Raw genomic sequence first — 17,580 nt, forward strand, 5'->3', positions numbered from 1 at the left:
AGTGCTTTGTTACTTGCACTGGTGCAACCCATTTTACAAAGTGCAACCTAGTTATGAGTCTAACTTGCGCCAGTGCAAGTCAATTTTGGAGTGGGTAAACTTCTGAATAAAACATCTAAATAATTCAATGGCATATTTCTGATATTACATATTGCAAAGACCGCCTCCGTGGTGTAGTGGTTAGAGCGTCCGCCCGGAGAGCGGAAGGTCGCGGGTTCGATCCCCGGCCGCGTCATACCAAAAGACGTTAAAATATGGTACTTGTTGGTCCCTGCCTGGCGCTCGGCATTAATGGGTACAACAAGGACTGGTCGGCTCAGAGTCAGTATAATGTGTGTGAGTGGGGTATTCATGCTCCACTGCGGCATAGTATCTCAGTGGGCTAGCACTATAAAACCAGCTGAAGTCTGGGCTAGTACAAGTAGCCGCACATACACATACACACGCATGCACGTCGTCATATGAGCGAAATATTCTCCAGTGCGACGTTAAACCCAATTTCACCTCATCTCACCTCACCTCACCTCACCTCACTAAATATGCTACTCTGAAAGCAGTATCAAGGCTCGATTTAGTGCTTTGTTACATTCACTGGTGCAACCCAATATTACAAAGTGCAACCTAGTTATTAGTCTTACTTGCACCAGGTGCAAGTTAATTTTTGAGAAATAAATCAACAATAAGTCTAACATTATATGAACAGTATACGACTATGTCAGCTAATTTTTCTTCAAAACTTTGAATAATTCAATAGCATATTTCTTTCTTTTCATATTGCAAAAAAAAGCAGTGCTACTGGAATTTGGCTGGTGCAACTAGGTTTTTATCTCAGGTTGCACCTGGTGCAACTAGGTTAACGTCTCTTAAATCGAGCCCTGGTCATGATTTTGATCTGAAATCCTTTTTCAAATGGTCAGTGAAAACACCGAGAAGCTACATTGAGAAAAGATGCTATAAAGAACAAATGTGGGCATATGGTGCCTGTAGTGGCCTTTACACTAACACTACCGACCGATAAACTCACCTCAGTACAGTAGAGAGCGGAACACACACAGTCTGTGGCTGCCTCATGTAGGTGAGACGGACACTCTCGACTTGCCTGTAAAACATACACCACTCATACAACACAGGACTACATCAATGAAGAACAATGTAATTAGACCATCCTCTTGATCTATGATATGGGAAATAGCAACACAAAAAGAGAAAAAAAAAATCAATTAGATTCCTTAAGGAAGACCATAATCTGAATATGTGGTGGAATATTAATTTCCACCATCAGCACTAGACCCAATGTGGGTTGTATGCAAACGTGTTGGTCCATGCAAACAACTTCATTAACATCAGCACAATTAGATCTTAGTTAATGTTAACCAAATCTCTGATGACATCCCATTCTTAGGTCACTTCGGATTAACCTTTCATTAAATAATCACAGTATTGCTAACCTGATATAGAAAGTGACAGATTGTGTTTTCCAATCATCATAGGTCAGCACTGTTAACACATGATACCAAACCTATGGACTGTACGACTCATCATCTATCTCTCAGTTCAACGGGATATACATTTGAGTGAGTGAGTGAGTGTTGTTTTATGCCACATTTAGCAATATTCCAGGAATATCATGGCGGGGGACACCCATGTGGGAAATCGAACTCTGGTCTTCGACGTGATGAGCAAACGTTTTGACCACTAGGCCACCCCACCAATAAACATTTGAAATGTAAAAGACTTTCCATAGCCATTAAAAAGCACTGCTATAACATTTTGTCTATGTATTTAACTTTAAGTGATGTATAGCTGGAGAACGCTATTTTCTGACTGGCTAATGTCATGTTATTGCTTGGTCAAAGTTTCTGGAAAAAAGTTCTGACATGACATTTAATGACATTCGTTGGTTTCAAATTACTTTTTTGACTCGCTGTGCACATGCTAAGATCTGATTTCACCAACTTTAACCAACCCACAGAGCCAGGAATGGAGCCCCTGCCAATACCACCCAAACTTTAACCAACCCACAGAGCCAGGAATGGAGCCCCTCCCCAGCCCTCACTTCTACCAACTCACTAGTGCCTGGAATGGAGCCTGCAGGAGTTTTGTGTTAAGGATGCTGTCACTGGGGATGGCGCCAACACTGAACCAGCTGCCAAGTACCCGGAACACCTTGGCCTGGACCCGGTGGTTGCCCTCCACGCTGTCGACACAGGCAGCCTGCACATAAACACACACAATATACACAGGGGAGAAGGACAACTGCAGTGGTGAAAGTCCATACAAAGCTTACAAGTAATACCGAGTTCACATGCCTTACATCACTGTACATACCAAAACATCATTGACAGAAATGACCAACATCATAATGATCACAGCATACCACTTATTCCTCTCAATGCTGGTGTTGAGAGTAGCATAATGACATCCCATTTAACATGCAATATCTACTTACCAAGTAGGATAAACATATCGTTTGAACTATCAATGGTAAGCATAAATGCTCAGCTTTCTAAAGATGTAAACTTTCAGCACATAATATGGAAAAATATGGAAGAGTTGGTCAACTATTGTCACTAAATTTCCTGAATAGATTTATATTCCCTCAAAATGCAAATTCAATTACATGATTAACCTTTCAAAAACTGTCCATGTTTAATTCAATTCCGAAACATAAATCAGAGTTATATAATGTGATTATCATTCTTTTTATACATAAGTTGTAATGGATTCCGCTGTCTATGAGCTTAAAATAATTTTCTGATAAGCGAAATAACAATTCAATATGTCATAGCAACAACATGATATTGACTATCATTACAAGGACGTACATTTTCGTATGTTATCTTTCAGAAATGTTTTTAATTTGGCATCACACTGTTATTTGGCAATAACAATATGCAAATTTAAGCTCAGTTATATATGAAACACGGGAGATATGATCATTGAAATCGGTTAGGACACATCTGAAGATTATATAGGTTCCTAATATGAAACACAATCCACTGTTGATGAGGTGTGTGAGCTCACCAGTAGCTGTATGACTAGAGGGCAGGATTTCCCCAGCTCCTCAGTGATCTCCGTTCTTCTGTTGGCTCCCAGGCGGAGGGAGCGGCTGTTGATCTGGAATATAAGCATTGCAGCTGGTTATTCCTTGCTTCAGAAATTAATCACATTTTAGACTTGATGATGGTACTGCTTTTGGAAGCAAAGACTGATCATACACAACCAGCTTGCTACTCGGGTACACGCCTGGCTTATATCAAGACATCATAAACACCTGGTAAACACCTGGCTAATGTCATCATACAGACCTGGCTAATGTCATCGCATAGCCCTGACTAGTGTCATCGTACAGACCTGGCTAGTGTCATCGTATAGCCCTGGCTAATGTTATCGTATAGCCCTGGCTAATGTCATCATACAGACCTGGCTAATGTCATCATATAGCCCTGGCTAGTGTCATCGTACAGACCTGGCTAATGTCATCATACAGACCTGGCTAATGTCATCATACAGACCTGGCTAATGTCATCACATAGCCCTGGCTAATGTCATCATACAGACCTGACTTATGTCATCGCATAGCCCTGGCTAATGTCATACAGACCTGGCTAATGTCATACAGACCTGGCTAATGTCATCGTATAGCCCTGGCTAATGTCATCATACAGACCTGGCTAATGTCATCATACAGACCTGGCTAATGTCATCATTCAGACCTGGCTAATGTCATCATACAGACCAGGCTAATTTCATCACATAGCACTGGCTAATGTCATCATACAGACCTGGCTAATGTCATCGTATAGCCCTGGCTAATGTCATCATACAGACCTGGCTAATGTCATCGTATAGCCCTGGCTAATGTCATCATACAGACCTGGCTAACGTCATCATACAGACCTGGCTAACGTCATCATACAGACCTGGCTAATGTCATCGCATAGCCCTGGCTAGTGTCATCGTACAGACCTGGCTAATGTCATCACATAGACCTGGGCCTCCCTCCTTTCACAAAGAACTAAGGTGATCGTAAGTAACTAAGGTAACCTGAGTGCAATGTTAAAGAATGGGAGTTAAGGTTAACCTTAGTAAAGGTGTCTTCGTGAAAGGAGCCACTGGCTAATGTCGTCATAAAGACCTGGCTAATGTCGTCATACAGACCTGGCTAATGTCGTCATACAGACCTGGCTAATGTCATCATACAGACTGGTATACACAAATAAATTACTATAGATCTAATGTACATCATCACACTATGGGTTCGGATGCTATCATTGTACAGACTGGGTGTGGATACCTACATCGTACAGACTGGGTGTAGATACTATCATCATACAGACAGGGTGTGGATACTATCATCATACAGACAGGGTGTGGATACTATCATCATACAGACTGGGTGTGGATACTATCATCATACAGACAGGGTGTGGATACTATCATCATACGGACAGGGTGGAGATACTATCATCATACAGACAGGGTGTGGATACTATCATCATACAGACTGGGTGGAGATACTATCATCATACAGACTTGGTGTAGATACTATCATCATACAGACTGGGTGTAGATACTATCATCATACAGACAGTGTGTGGATACTATCATCGTACAGACTGGGTGTAGATACTATCATCATACAGACAGGGTGTGGATACTATCATCATACAGACAGGGTGTGCATACTATCATCATACAGACAGGGTGTGGATACTTTCATCATACAGACTGGGTGTGGATACCTACATCATACAGACTGGGTGTGGATACTATCATCATACAGACAGGGTGTGGATACTATCATCATACAGACAGGGTGGAGATACTATCATCATACAGACAGGGTGTGGATACTATCATCATACAGACTGGGTGTAGATACTATCATCATACAGACTGGGTGTAGATACTATCATCATACAGACTGGGTGTAGATACTATCATCATACAGACAGGGTGTGGATACTATCATCATACAGACTGGGTGTGGATACTTATCATCATACAGACTGGGTGTGGATACTATCATCATACAGACTGGGTGTAGATACTATCATCATACAGACAGGGTGTGGATACTATCATCATACAGACAGGGTGGAGATACTATCATCATACAGACAGGGTGTGGATACTATCATCATACAGACTGGGTGTACTATCATACTATCATCATACAGACAGACAGGGTGGTGTGGATACTATCATCATACAGACAGGGTGTGGATACTATCATCATACAGACAGGGTGTGGATACTATCATCATACAGACTGGGTGTGGATACTATCATCATACAGACTGGGTGTAGATACTATCATCATACAGACAGGGTGTGGATACTATCATCATACAGACAGGGTGTGGATACTATCATCATACAGACTGGGTGTGGATACTATCATCATCATATACATCATACAGACAGGGTGTGGATACTATCATCATACAGACAGGGTGGAGATACTATCATCATACAGACAGGGTGTGGATACTATCATCATACAGACTGGGTGTAGATACTATCATCATACAGACTGGGTGTGGATACTATCATCATACAGACAGGGTGTGGATACTATCATCATACAGACAGGGTGTAGATACTATCATCATACAGACAGGGTGTGGATACTATCATCATACAGACTGGGTGTACTATACTATCATCATACAGACAGGGTGTGGATACTATCATCATACAGACAGGGTGTGGATACTATCATCATACAGACAGGGTGTGGATACTCATCATCATACAGACAGACAGGTGTGGATACTATCATCATACAGACTGGGTGTGGATACTATCATCATACAGACTGGGTGTGGATACTATCATCATACAGACTGGGTGTGGATACTATCATCATACAGACAGGGTGTGGATACTATCATCATACAGACAGGGTGTGATACTATCATCATACAGACAGGGTGTGGATACTATCATCATACAGACTGGGTGTACTATCATCAGATACTATCATCATACAGACTGGGTGTGGATACTATCATCATACAGACTGGGTGTGGATACTATATCATACAGACATACATCATCATACAGACAGGGTGTGGATACTATCATCATACAGACAGGGTGTGGATACTATCATCATACAGACAGGGTGACAGGGTGGATACTCATCACAGACATATCATACAGACAGGGTGTGGATACTATCATCATACAGACAGGGTGTGGATACTATCATCATACAGACAGGGTGTGGATACTATCACCATTTTGACTGGGTGTGGATACTATCACATACAGACTGGGTGTGGATACTATCATCATGTGGATACTATCATCATACAGACAGGGTGTGATATACTATCATCATACAGACAGGGTGTGGATACTATCACCATCACAGACAGACAGGGTGGGTGTGGATACTATCATCATACAGACAGGGTGTGGATACTATCACTATTTAGACAGGGTGTGGATACTATCATCATACAGACAGGGTGTGGATACTATCACCATTTTGACTGGGTGTGGATACTATCATCATACAGACAGGGTGTGGATACTATCATCATACTATCATCACTACAGACAGGGTGTGGATACTATCACCATTTAGACTGGGTGTGGATACTATCATCATACAGACTGGGTGTGGATACTATCACCATTTAGACTGGGTGTGGATACTATCATCATACAGACAGGGTGTGGATACTATCATCATACAGACAGGGTGTGGATACTATCACTATTTAGACTGGGTGTGGATACTATCATCATACAGACAGGGTGTGGATACTATCATCATACAGACAGGGTGTGGATACTATCACTATTTAGACTGGGTGTGGATAATATCATCATACAGACTGGGTGAGGATACTGACCTATTCAGGCATGACTGTGAGAACCTCCAGCAGGAATGGCAGCTGCTGCATATTGGAGCCAAATCTGGATACTATGGTGTGGATACTGGGTGTGGATACTATCACTGTACAGACTGGGTGTGGATACTATCATCATACAGACTGGGTGTGGATACTATCATCATACAGACAGGGTGTGGATACTATCATCATACAGACAGGGTGTGGATACTATCATCATACAGACAGGGTGTGGATACTATCATCATACAGACAGGGTGTGGATACTATCATCATACGGACAGGGTGGAGATACTATCATCATACAGACTGGGTGTGGCTACTATCATCATACAGACAGGGTGTGGCTACTGACCTCTTCAGGCATGACTGTAAGGACCTCCAGCAGGAATGGCAGCTGCTGCATATTGGAGCCAAATCTGAAGATAACATGCAGTTCTAAATCATGTTGAGTCCTAAGTAGATATGCTCAATACCTGCATGTGTGAGAGTCCTAAATCATGTTGAGTGCTCAGTAGATATGCTCAATACCTGCATGTGTGAGAGTCCTAAATCATGTTGAGTGCTCAGTAGATATGCTCAATACCTGCATGTGTGAGAGTCCTAAATCATGTTGAGTGCTCAGTAGATATGCTCAATACCTGCATGTGTGAGAGTCCTAAAATCATGTTGAGTGCTCAGTAGATATGCTCAATACCTGCATGTGTGAGAGTCCTAAATCATGTTGAGTGCTCAGTAGATATGCTCAATACCTGCAAATGTGAGTGCTCAGAGATATGCTAATACCTCATGTGTGAGTGCTCATGTAGATATGCTCTCAATACCTGCATGTGTGAGAAATCATGTTGAGTGCTCAGTAGATATGCTCAATGTGTGAGTGTCTAAATATGTTGATGCTCAGTATATGCTCAATACCTGCATGTGTGAGAGTCCTAAATCATGTTGAGTGCTCAGTAGATATGCTCAATACCTGCATGTGTGAGAGTCCTAAATCATGTTGAGTGCTCAGTAGATATGCTCAATACCTGCATGTGTGAGAGTCCTAAAACATGTTGAGTGCTCAGTAGATATGCTCAATACCTGCATGTGTGAGAGTCCTAAATCATGTTGAGTGCTCAGTAGATATGCTCAATACCTGCATGTGTGAGAGTCCTAAAACATGTTGAGTGCTCAGTAGATATGCTCAATACCTGCATGTGTGAGAGTCCTAAAACATGTTGAGTGCTCAGTAGATATGCTCAATACCTGCATGTGTGAGAGTCCTAAAACATGTTGAGTGCTCAGTAGATATGCTCAATACCTGCATGTGTGAGAGTCCTAAAACATGTTGAGTGCTCAGTAGATATGCTCAATACCTGCATGTGTGAGAGTCCTAAAATGTTGATGCTGAGATGCTCAATAGTAGATATGCTCAGAGTCCCAAAACATGTAGTGCCCAGTAGATATGCTCAATACCTGCATGTGTGAGAGTCCTAAAACATGTTGAGTGCTCAGTAGATATGCTCAATACCTGCATGTGTGAGAGTCCTAAAACATGTTCAAAAGGACATATATCTCTGGCACAGAGTGAACATGACCATACCATGTGTTTCCTTCCAATATATGTTTGACATGTTTGATAACCCTGCATAAGTATAGTACCTTAAAGGTCACATGCAACCAAAAAATCAAACAAAATTAAAACACAATTATCACTTATTCATGACATATAATATACATTGCTGGTTATGAAAACACATATAAACAAAATTATAAGCGTACAATCGCAAATCAAAAGTGCAATATTGTGTACTTGGGTTTCCTTCCCAAGAAACGAGGCAGCCGGGATACCGAACCCAGTCAGAGCGGGTCGGTGTGCACTCAAGTGTAACGGTTGGTTCATTTGCAGATGCCCTCACGGCTCATTGTGTGTGTATATATACAGATGTTTGGTTTTGTAAATACATGCTCATTTTTTGTGTACAACATTTTGCAATCAACAGACATCATAACATGTCATGTGTTCAAGTATCACACCTGCCTGTCTGTGTAATTACATAATGTGACAGAGACCAAACTCGGGCCATAAATCAATGCGTTTTGTTTATGGTGTATAGCCTGATTGGTGTTAAGTTCAAATTCCATGTGGTCAGTGATCGCAGTTGTTTACTGAATATTGTCATTAGCAGACAGGCAGGCAGACACACAGGTGTCAATAAAACAAGACATTGAGTTTTGTCTGTGACAACGACATATCTATATCACAGTTAAAAATTCTGTCAACGCTAAATAATGACATTGCTTTTAAGTATCGAACTGAGAAAGTGACTCGGTAAGAAGAACGTGTGGTGAAATAGACAAATGAAATTATATAATAAACAGTTTATTTACTGTCATAACATATAAAAAGCTCGCGCTGTGAGATATCAACAAAACATTAGGAAAATAGCTCACACCAAAGCCTTCACCGAGTATTCACCGGACAGCCCGCTTCCAAGTTGCGCGAACCTATTTCACTGGCGAACGCATATGAGCGCAGCCCAGCTGTTAAAACCAGTTTTCCCCGGAAAAGTCGGGGGAAAATTAGTGAATCGTTTGAACTCCAATTTCGCTCGGGTTTTTTCATCGCGTTATTTTTCAACTTTATAAGTTGAATTTGCATTTTTGATGATTTGTTTCGGTAAGTCCATACCGAAAGGTATCAGAATCTGCAAAGTTGTGTTTTACGTTGCATGTGACCTTTAACCATATTCTCTGGTTAAGAATAATATCTGACGTAATCAATATACAATACAAAAATCTAAATCACTTCCAAAACATATCAGTACAACTTCATGTTCTTCTGCCAGCAATAATGTAGAGAAACAATCACACATATGAACATTGTTTGTGTTGTTTGTTTTTTAATGCCTCACTCAGCAATATTCCAGTTGTATAAGAGCTACCTGTAAATAATCAACACTCTAGTAATCGATATAGTGAGCAATGAACTGAGCCAACATATGAACATCATGAATTCTCTACAACTTCATAGATACATAGTACCCTACAACTTAGTGATGACTGACACATATCCTTGCATAACACACAGCTCCACTTACTTCTGAATGAGATCTGAGACAGCATCTTTCCATGTTGCCATCTCCAGGGCAAGGTCTGCCAAGGCCAAGCTAAGCTGCAATAACAAGTTGTGTTCCATACCATATCTGTCCACAGTTCACTCTGATCTCATTCAGTCTGGTGAACTAAACACCAACTACATTAACTACTTTAAACATTGCAATGAAGATTATACTTTAAAAATAAATTGAACATAACTCCCAGAGAAAATGACAAAACTTAATAACATAGTGCTTTCTACCACTATAGACAGACTTTCACTGTAGACATCATACACATCTGTCTAAACTTTCTTTCAAATGCTAAAGCACCTGAAGCAATACCAATAATATTATCTTCATATTGGTCTGGGTTGGGTGTTTTGGATGAAAACATTGGTTACTCTTAATCATAATTAATAAGCCTGTGAAACACATAGTTTACACAATTAAAAAAAAGAAAGAATCCCTTTGCTTGGTGCAAATGGATGGGTGAGTGAGTGAGTTACATTTTTACACCATCCTCAGCAATATTTCCAGCTATATGGTGGCAGTCTGTAAATAATCGAGTCTGGACCAGACAATCCAGTGATCAACAGCATGGGCATCGATCTATGTAATTGGGATTCGATGACATGTGTCAACCAAGTCAGCGAACCTGACCACCCGATCCTGTTAGTCGCCTCTTACAACACGCATGGGTTACTGAAGATCAATTCTAACCCGGATCTTCACGGGTATGGTGCAAATGGAAGTTCTGTAGTAGGTGGGGAACACAGTGAAATTGCATCTTTCTCAGATCAGACACAGTTATAACAGAGTTATCACACTCACCTGTGTGACAATAACAGCAGGTGTATCAGGGGTAATCTTCCCAGCATGCTCTAATAGCGAGTCTCGCAGTGACTGTAAACCAACAGCAACAGAAACATCACATCTAATCTGATGTTATCCAAGAAATTCAAACAAACCTGTAGAGGTTTCTGATTCTTTGAAAAGAGTCCTCCTTGGGGTACTTATAAGCATTAAAATGTCCAGTTGTACTACATTTTTCAATAAAAATATTTACAAAACAAAAAACTCATTTTTGACTTGTTGAGCCACCCCTACAGGCCTCCTGGGCCAAGAGCAGGTAACACTAAGCGTGAACCTCGTACCTCACTTTTCATGCAGAACGAAATCAGACAGAATGAGGGGAGGTGGGCGACCCTACCCCAAGGAGGACTCTTTTCAAAGAATCAGAAGCATCTACAGGTATGTTCAATTCTTTTTCAAGAGAGATCCTCCGTGGGGTACTTATAAGCATAAGACAGACTCCCATAGACTGAGAGCCGGGAGTGACATTCTGTCTTTCACACTAGACCCCCCGCAGAGCTGAATTTCCCAATCGACTGAGAGAGAAAACACACTTACCCTATCACCTGACTGCCGCTGTCAATCAGGCAGGGGCATGGCTAGGGGGAGGGACAACAGCTTCCAAGCTTAATAGCCTGATAGGCTGAGAGCATCATCGAAAAAACCCGCCTCCAAACCAATGAATTTGGGTGTCGGCAGTAATTGACATGTCACTTAATCCCGCTACAAACCCAGTAAACTATGCATACTGATGGTGAGTAGAAAGGGAACCTTATAAATTGCCGAAGGCGAGTCGGTTAAAAAAAACCATCACCTAAACACCAACACCAAGGGATATAAAACTATAAAACCCTTCACCAAGTGTACTCTTCAATGCAATAGGAGACTCGAAAGCTCAATAGGCTAGAGAGTCGCGACCCTGCTCACTGGTGAGAACCACTTGACCAAACCGAGCACGCTCTCTTGAGTATTTATCAAGTCGGTAGCGTCGCATAAACGTGCTCGGGCGGCTCCAAATAGCCACAGAGCAGGTCTCCTCAATAGGCAGGGTCACAACATATGCCTTAGATGTGGCCACTGCCCTTACCGAATGAGCTTTCAAACCTTCTGGGGTAGTTAAGCCTTTATGAACATATCCCATACAAATGGCAGAGACAAGCCACCTAGAAAGGGTCGACTTGTTTGCCGGGAGACCAGCCTTACCACCGCCATAACAGCAAAACAGCTGTTTATCCTTACGGATAGATGCTGTTCGTTTGATATAAGCCTTTAAAGTATTACAGACATCTAAGACGTTAACACGTCTAAGAGAGGTACCGGACAATGGAGGCTGCAGGAAAGCGGGAAGCTCAATAGGCGCCATTACATGAAAGGAGCCTGCTATCTTAGGATGGTAAGAGTCTGGCAGGCGAAAGAAAGACGGTGGGTTCAAGATCCGCTGACATTGTGTGAATGTCACCGACCCTCCTGCATGACGTTACTGCCACAAGGAAAGCTGCCTTCCAACTTAACAGCTGGAGTGAAAGAGACGATAGATCGTAAAAGAGAGGACCGGACATCCAATCAGGAACGATAGACAAGTCCCACAGGGGACTAATCCGCCGGACAGTCGGACGGATTCTGTCAACGCCTGCTAAAAAGCGCTGCACCAGAGGGTGTTGTCCTAAGAGGACACCGTCGGTGGGTATGTGGAAGGCAGAGATTGCCGTGGAGTAGCCACGAATAGTGGATGCGGCTAAACCGGCCTCTAATCTAGACTGTAAGAACTCCAGTACTTCGACGAAAGTCAAAGAAAAGGGATCAAGAATCCCTGTTTCCACACCAGCGCGCATAACAGGCCCATCTATCCTCATACTGATGTTTGTCGAATCACTCTGCGAAGCCAGAATTGTGTCTGCAACTGATACATAAATTCCGCTCCCTTGGAGGCGATACCTGACAGTGGCCAAGCCACCCACTGAATCCTGGGATTGGGGTGTGTCACACCATTCTGGGATAGTAGATCCTGTCGAAAGGATAATAATACAGGAGGGTGAGCCAGAAACCTGAGAATTGCCAGAAACCAGCGTTGAGGTCCAAGCAGCACAAGTAGCCGCACTGGTTGGGTGGTTAGCTGCGAGAGAACTCTGGGGATCACAGGTATTGGCGGAAACGCCCAATCGAGCTGGAAGGCAATGGAGGCGATGGCTTTCGGATCCGGTATCCGGGAGCAAAACATTGGTATCTGATTCGTCGCTCCAGAGGCAAACAGATCCACCTGGAACGATCCTAACAAATGGGAGATAATCCTGAATATCCTCCCATCGAGCATCCACTTGTGGGATGGCTAGCATACACCGTGAGAGTGCATCTGCACGAACATTGTCCATCCCCGGAAGATAGACAATCATCACCTAAATGCTGAACTGGTCGCACCACAGCAGAAACTGCCACGCCTCCTTAAGGAGAGTTGGTGATACCGTACCACCTTGCATCAGGATGTAGGTCATCACCGTTTGGTTGTCCATTTCTAGACAAACCACTCGGCTTCGAACCTGATCCACAAAGCGTTCGCACAGCAACCAGACTGCTCTCAATTCTAACACATTTATGTGAAGGGTCGCCCTCATTCTCTGACCAAAGGCCCGAGGCTGTGAGATCGCCTAAGACCGTGTGTTCCTCACAAGACGGGTAGTGCGGGCAGCGCACATGCAGGACACGGGTAGTGCATGCAGAGCACATGCATTGTGCGTGCAAGGAAAGGTGTCGGCTGCCAGTTTCATCCAGTTGATTTCAACAGTAAATACCAAATATTGAAATTATATCTAAACTATATCTTTGGTCGGTTTATAAGTATGATAAAACATGACCCGTGGGCATTATTCAAGGGCGCTCCTCGGGGTAAAACATTCTTACTTCTTAATATTACCCATGGGTCATTTTTTATCGGGGTGCATTGGGACATGGAGGTGTGCGTCTTTGAGGTCGATTGACGTGGGCCAATCCCCTGCCTCTACCGATGAGATCACTGAGCGCAGTGTCTCCATCTTGAAAGACGGAACATCGATCATGTTGTTCAGCCCATTGAGATTTGGTATAGGTCTGAACCCTCCGCCCTTTTTGGTGACCAGGAAATAAGTCGAGTAATAACCCGCTTCTTCCTGTCCCTCGGGGACCACCTTGATGGCTGCCTTGTCCAGTAACGACTCGACCTCGGCACGGAGTATCTCTGCCTTTTCCTGAGAAGGCAGCACTGGTGTGCGACGAATTCCGGAGAAGACAAGAGGACCATGTGTCCACTGTGGCATATGGCCATCCCTGAGTGTGGACAGGTCCCAGGGATTTGATGTTGCTTTTTCCCATTCTGGAAGAAATAGGGAAAGCCGGATGCCTACAGGGACGTCGGGAAGTAGACAATGAGTGCCAGTCATAGGGAGTGTGTCCAATCCCTGCGCTGGATCGTCCAAGGGCACCCGAGGAATTAAGCTTGGGAAGTCGGGGCTGACTTCCCCTTCCTCGGAAAAGGTTGCTGTGCAGGAGCCTTGTCCTTCCCTTTACCCCTGTCTTTGTCATGGCGCGACTGAAGTGGAGCAGACCACTTGTGAGTCTCCTTCCCAGAAAGAGGAGTGTAAGCCGAGGCGAGTACCGGAGGCCAAGCACAAGAGCTGGAAGGCTGTTCTAGTAAAGATTTAGAATCCTTAAATGTAGAAACAGCTTCCATCGCCTCCCGGACAACAGTAATTGCACCAGGAAATACGGTAGACCCCAACCTGAACAGTTGCGATACGATCTCGCACCTGTCGAAGGGACGACCCGAGTGAAAAAGACGTTTCCCCCGGCGCCTCCCTACCCTCATCATCCTCCATTGACTCCTCATCCCTATCCTCTACAGCCGAACTCTCCGAGGAGGGAAGCGAGGGAGTCTAGGAAAGCGATAAAGGGTCGAGAAGAGCGAGAGAGCTCGGATTGACCGTCCCACGACTAGTCGAGGTGCCGAGAGCTTGAGACTGTCCTGTAACAACAGGTTGCCCTGGAAGCCCTAAAGATTCTACGGCAGCCGGAGACACCGTGACCAGTGCTGACTGACCTGTAGCTGGAGCCAAAGCCATGATAGGGGCTGTTGATCGTTGATCTTAAAGTTGTTAATTTTCACCAGAAATTGACGGTTGGGTCAAAATTTACACTGGTACTTGCTATCAAAATATACTTTTTTAAAGAAAATAACTAAAGACAGCATATCGTGATATGCATCGAATCGTATCGTATCGGTCCAAGCTATCGCGATACGTATCGTATCGCGAAATTTCTGTATCGTCACACCTCTAGGATGTAGCCGTATGGCATGAGGAAGGTAACTGCGCAGAACCAGGGAATGAACCCGTGCCAGCAACAGAACAAGAGGGAGGTCCAAACCCGGCGCTGAGACTTTGGTCGGTACTGCACCCAGGATTCACCATGAAACAAGTGTTCGGATTGGGACCTTCCCCCACAGATGCACCGGCACCGTCCCCGCCACCTGAATTGGCACCGAGCTCCAGCCGAAGCCCACATACCGCATCATATATAAGAGACTTGACCAATGCGACTGTTGCTGCAATAAATTGGATATATCAGTAAGAGATATAGGTGCCGGTGCGGAAACATTTACAACAGGTCGTGAGGGTGGTGTGGAAGGGGATGCTACTGTATCAGTAAGCTTAGCCCTTTTACTCCCTCCATCAGCCAAAGCCAACGAGGAGGACAAAGCACTTAGTTGTTTTGACTGTTTGTGCTTTGTATGATGTTTTTTGAAGGTGGGTCTTGACCCCAAATATCCCCCACCCCACCCCACCCCACCCCACCCCACTAATGCTAATCATTCAATAAACATGACTTACCCGAATTTCACTGAAATAAAAAAGTAAGGCATGTTAAAGATAAGATGGGACTACCACCTTACTGTACCATAAATGAAACCTGACTACAAGACAGCCATAAAAGGTACTGAATAATACTTGAACGCCGCGAAAGACCGCCATCTTGCAAGCCACATGGCTTGAAGACGAGTGGAGACGCAGGCAAAGTACAACATATTATGAATGAAAAGAGCAACGTACAATTCTGCCTATTGCCCGTGTGATAAAGAAAATAAGTGAGTGAGTTTAGTTTTACGCCACACTCAGCAATATTCCAGCTATATGGTGGCGATCTGTAAATAATTGAGTCTGTACCAGACAATCCAGTGATCAACAACATGAGCATCGATCTGCGCATTTGGGAACCGATGACATGTGTCAACAAAGCCAGAGAGCCTGACCACCCGATCCCGTTAGTCGTCTCTTACGACAAGCATGGGTTACTGAAGGTTCATTCTAGCCTGGACCTTCATGGGTGTGCGATAAAGAAAAGTACCATATGTATTTGCCTCTTTGTCACTCATAGTCAGTCAAATGCATAAAAATCGCTAAACATAAGAACACGTCTTGTATGAAGAACGTCAGCATGAAAAGTTAGGTACGAGGTTCATGCTTAGAGTTACCTGCTCTTGGCTGTTGGGGCCCTCAGGGTGCCTGTAGGGGTGGCTCAACAAGACAAAAATGAGTTTTTTGTTTTGTAAATATTTTTATTGAAAAATATAGTACAACTGTTGTAGAATTTTAAAATGGACATTTTAATGCTTATAAGTACCCCAAAGAGGATCTCTTTTGAAAAAGAAACACATTGTCACTAAAGCATGCAGAATGCTGGATCAATCTTTCAACAACAGACAAGCTACCTCTATTGGCAAATAACTGATTGTTGAGCCAATGAGACTGCAACACTATATAGCATCAAGGTCTGATTGATGTTGGCAGTGGATCAAAGAATGGTGTGTTAGCAATATTCAAGACAAAATCATAACTGAATTTCTGGAAAACATGGTGAACTGTTTGGCAACAGAAACACTATTACCATGCCTTACTTCCTACGATGTCATTTAGGCACTGGCATTTACTGACTTAACAAGTAGTTATGCTTATGAATCATGAATGTGTTTTGATTAACCATTGGTTACAGTAACAGTATCCATGGTAACAGAGGGGATTATGTTGATGAATGAGCCAACTTATCTAATTTTCATCCATTTCAAATAAAAAATACAGTGTTATGAAACTGAGTGAGTGAGTTTACTTTTACGCAGCACTTAGCAATATTCCAGCTATATGGTGGCGGCGGTCTGTAAGTAATCAAGTCCCGACCAGACAAGCCAGTGATCAACAGCATGAGCATCGATCCACTCAATTGGAAACCGAAGACATGTGCCAGCCAAGTCAGCGAGTCTGACCACACGATCCCGTTAGTCGCCTGTTATGACAAGCATGGGTTACTGAAGATCAATTCTAACCCAGATCTTCACAGGTCAATATCTAGGAAAAAAACAGTGGCATTGACTCAGGCCTGTGATTAACAAACCATAATCTTACAATTACACTGGGCACAAACATAAAACAGGAAGGAAATCTCCTTCTCTTCTTCCAAGTAAGGAACTGTTGGCAAGCAGACAGAGGATGGTCAACTAATGAACTATACCTGGTGTGAGGCCTGAGGCAGTTCATGGAAGGCATACTGGATCTGAAAGTGAAGTGCACAACTCAATCAGCTGGTCAAAAATAACGCAAGGTTCTATTTGGGGTCAATATTTTAACACATAACTTACCTTCAACATCTGCTCAGCCTGAGTAAAACTGAAATCAACATAAGCTTAGCTCCAAGAAACATGGCTTACACTCTCAGTTCAAAACTTGCTTGCACTGTGCACCAGTTGTAACACTATCATT

General features: G+C 43.2%; 1 protein-coding gene across 1 annotated transcript in view; it reads right to left on the bottom strand.

Annotated features, from left to right (window-relative positions):
• LOC124280591 (transportin-3-like) overlaps positions 1-17,580 on the bottom strand; it is a 67,623-nt gene that overhangs the window by 36,081 nt on the left and 13,962 nt on the right. Inside the window, exons 3-9 of the mRNA XM_046716566.1 lie at positions 17,333-17,374; positions 10,784-10,855; positions 9,953-10,026; positions 7,228-7,291; positions 3,025-3,117; positions 2,071-2,214; positions 1,025-1,099 (exon numbers count right to left, since the gene is read on the bottom strand). Of these exons, the coding sequence (XP_046572522.1) occupies positions 1,025-1,099; positions 2,071-2,214; positions 3,025-3,117; positions 7,228-7,291; positions 9,953-10,026; positions 10,784-10,855; positions 17,333-17,374 (564 nt within the window). The remainder of the gene's footprint in view (positions 1-1,024; positions 1,100-2,070; positions 2,215-3,024; positions 3,118-7,227; positions 7,292-9,952; positions 10,027-10,783; positions 10,856-17,332; positions 17,375-17,580) is intronic.

Source organism: Haliotis rubra, unplaced genomic scaffold (assembly GCF_003918875.1).
Source record: "Haliotis rubra isolate DU_JTF1 unplaced genomic scaffold, ASM391887v1 Scf27, whole genome shotgun sequence".
Taxonomy (NCBI): Eukaryota; Metazoa; Mollusca; class Gastropoda; order Lepetellida; family Haliotidae; genus Haliotis; species Haliotis rubra.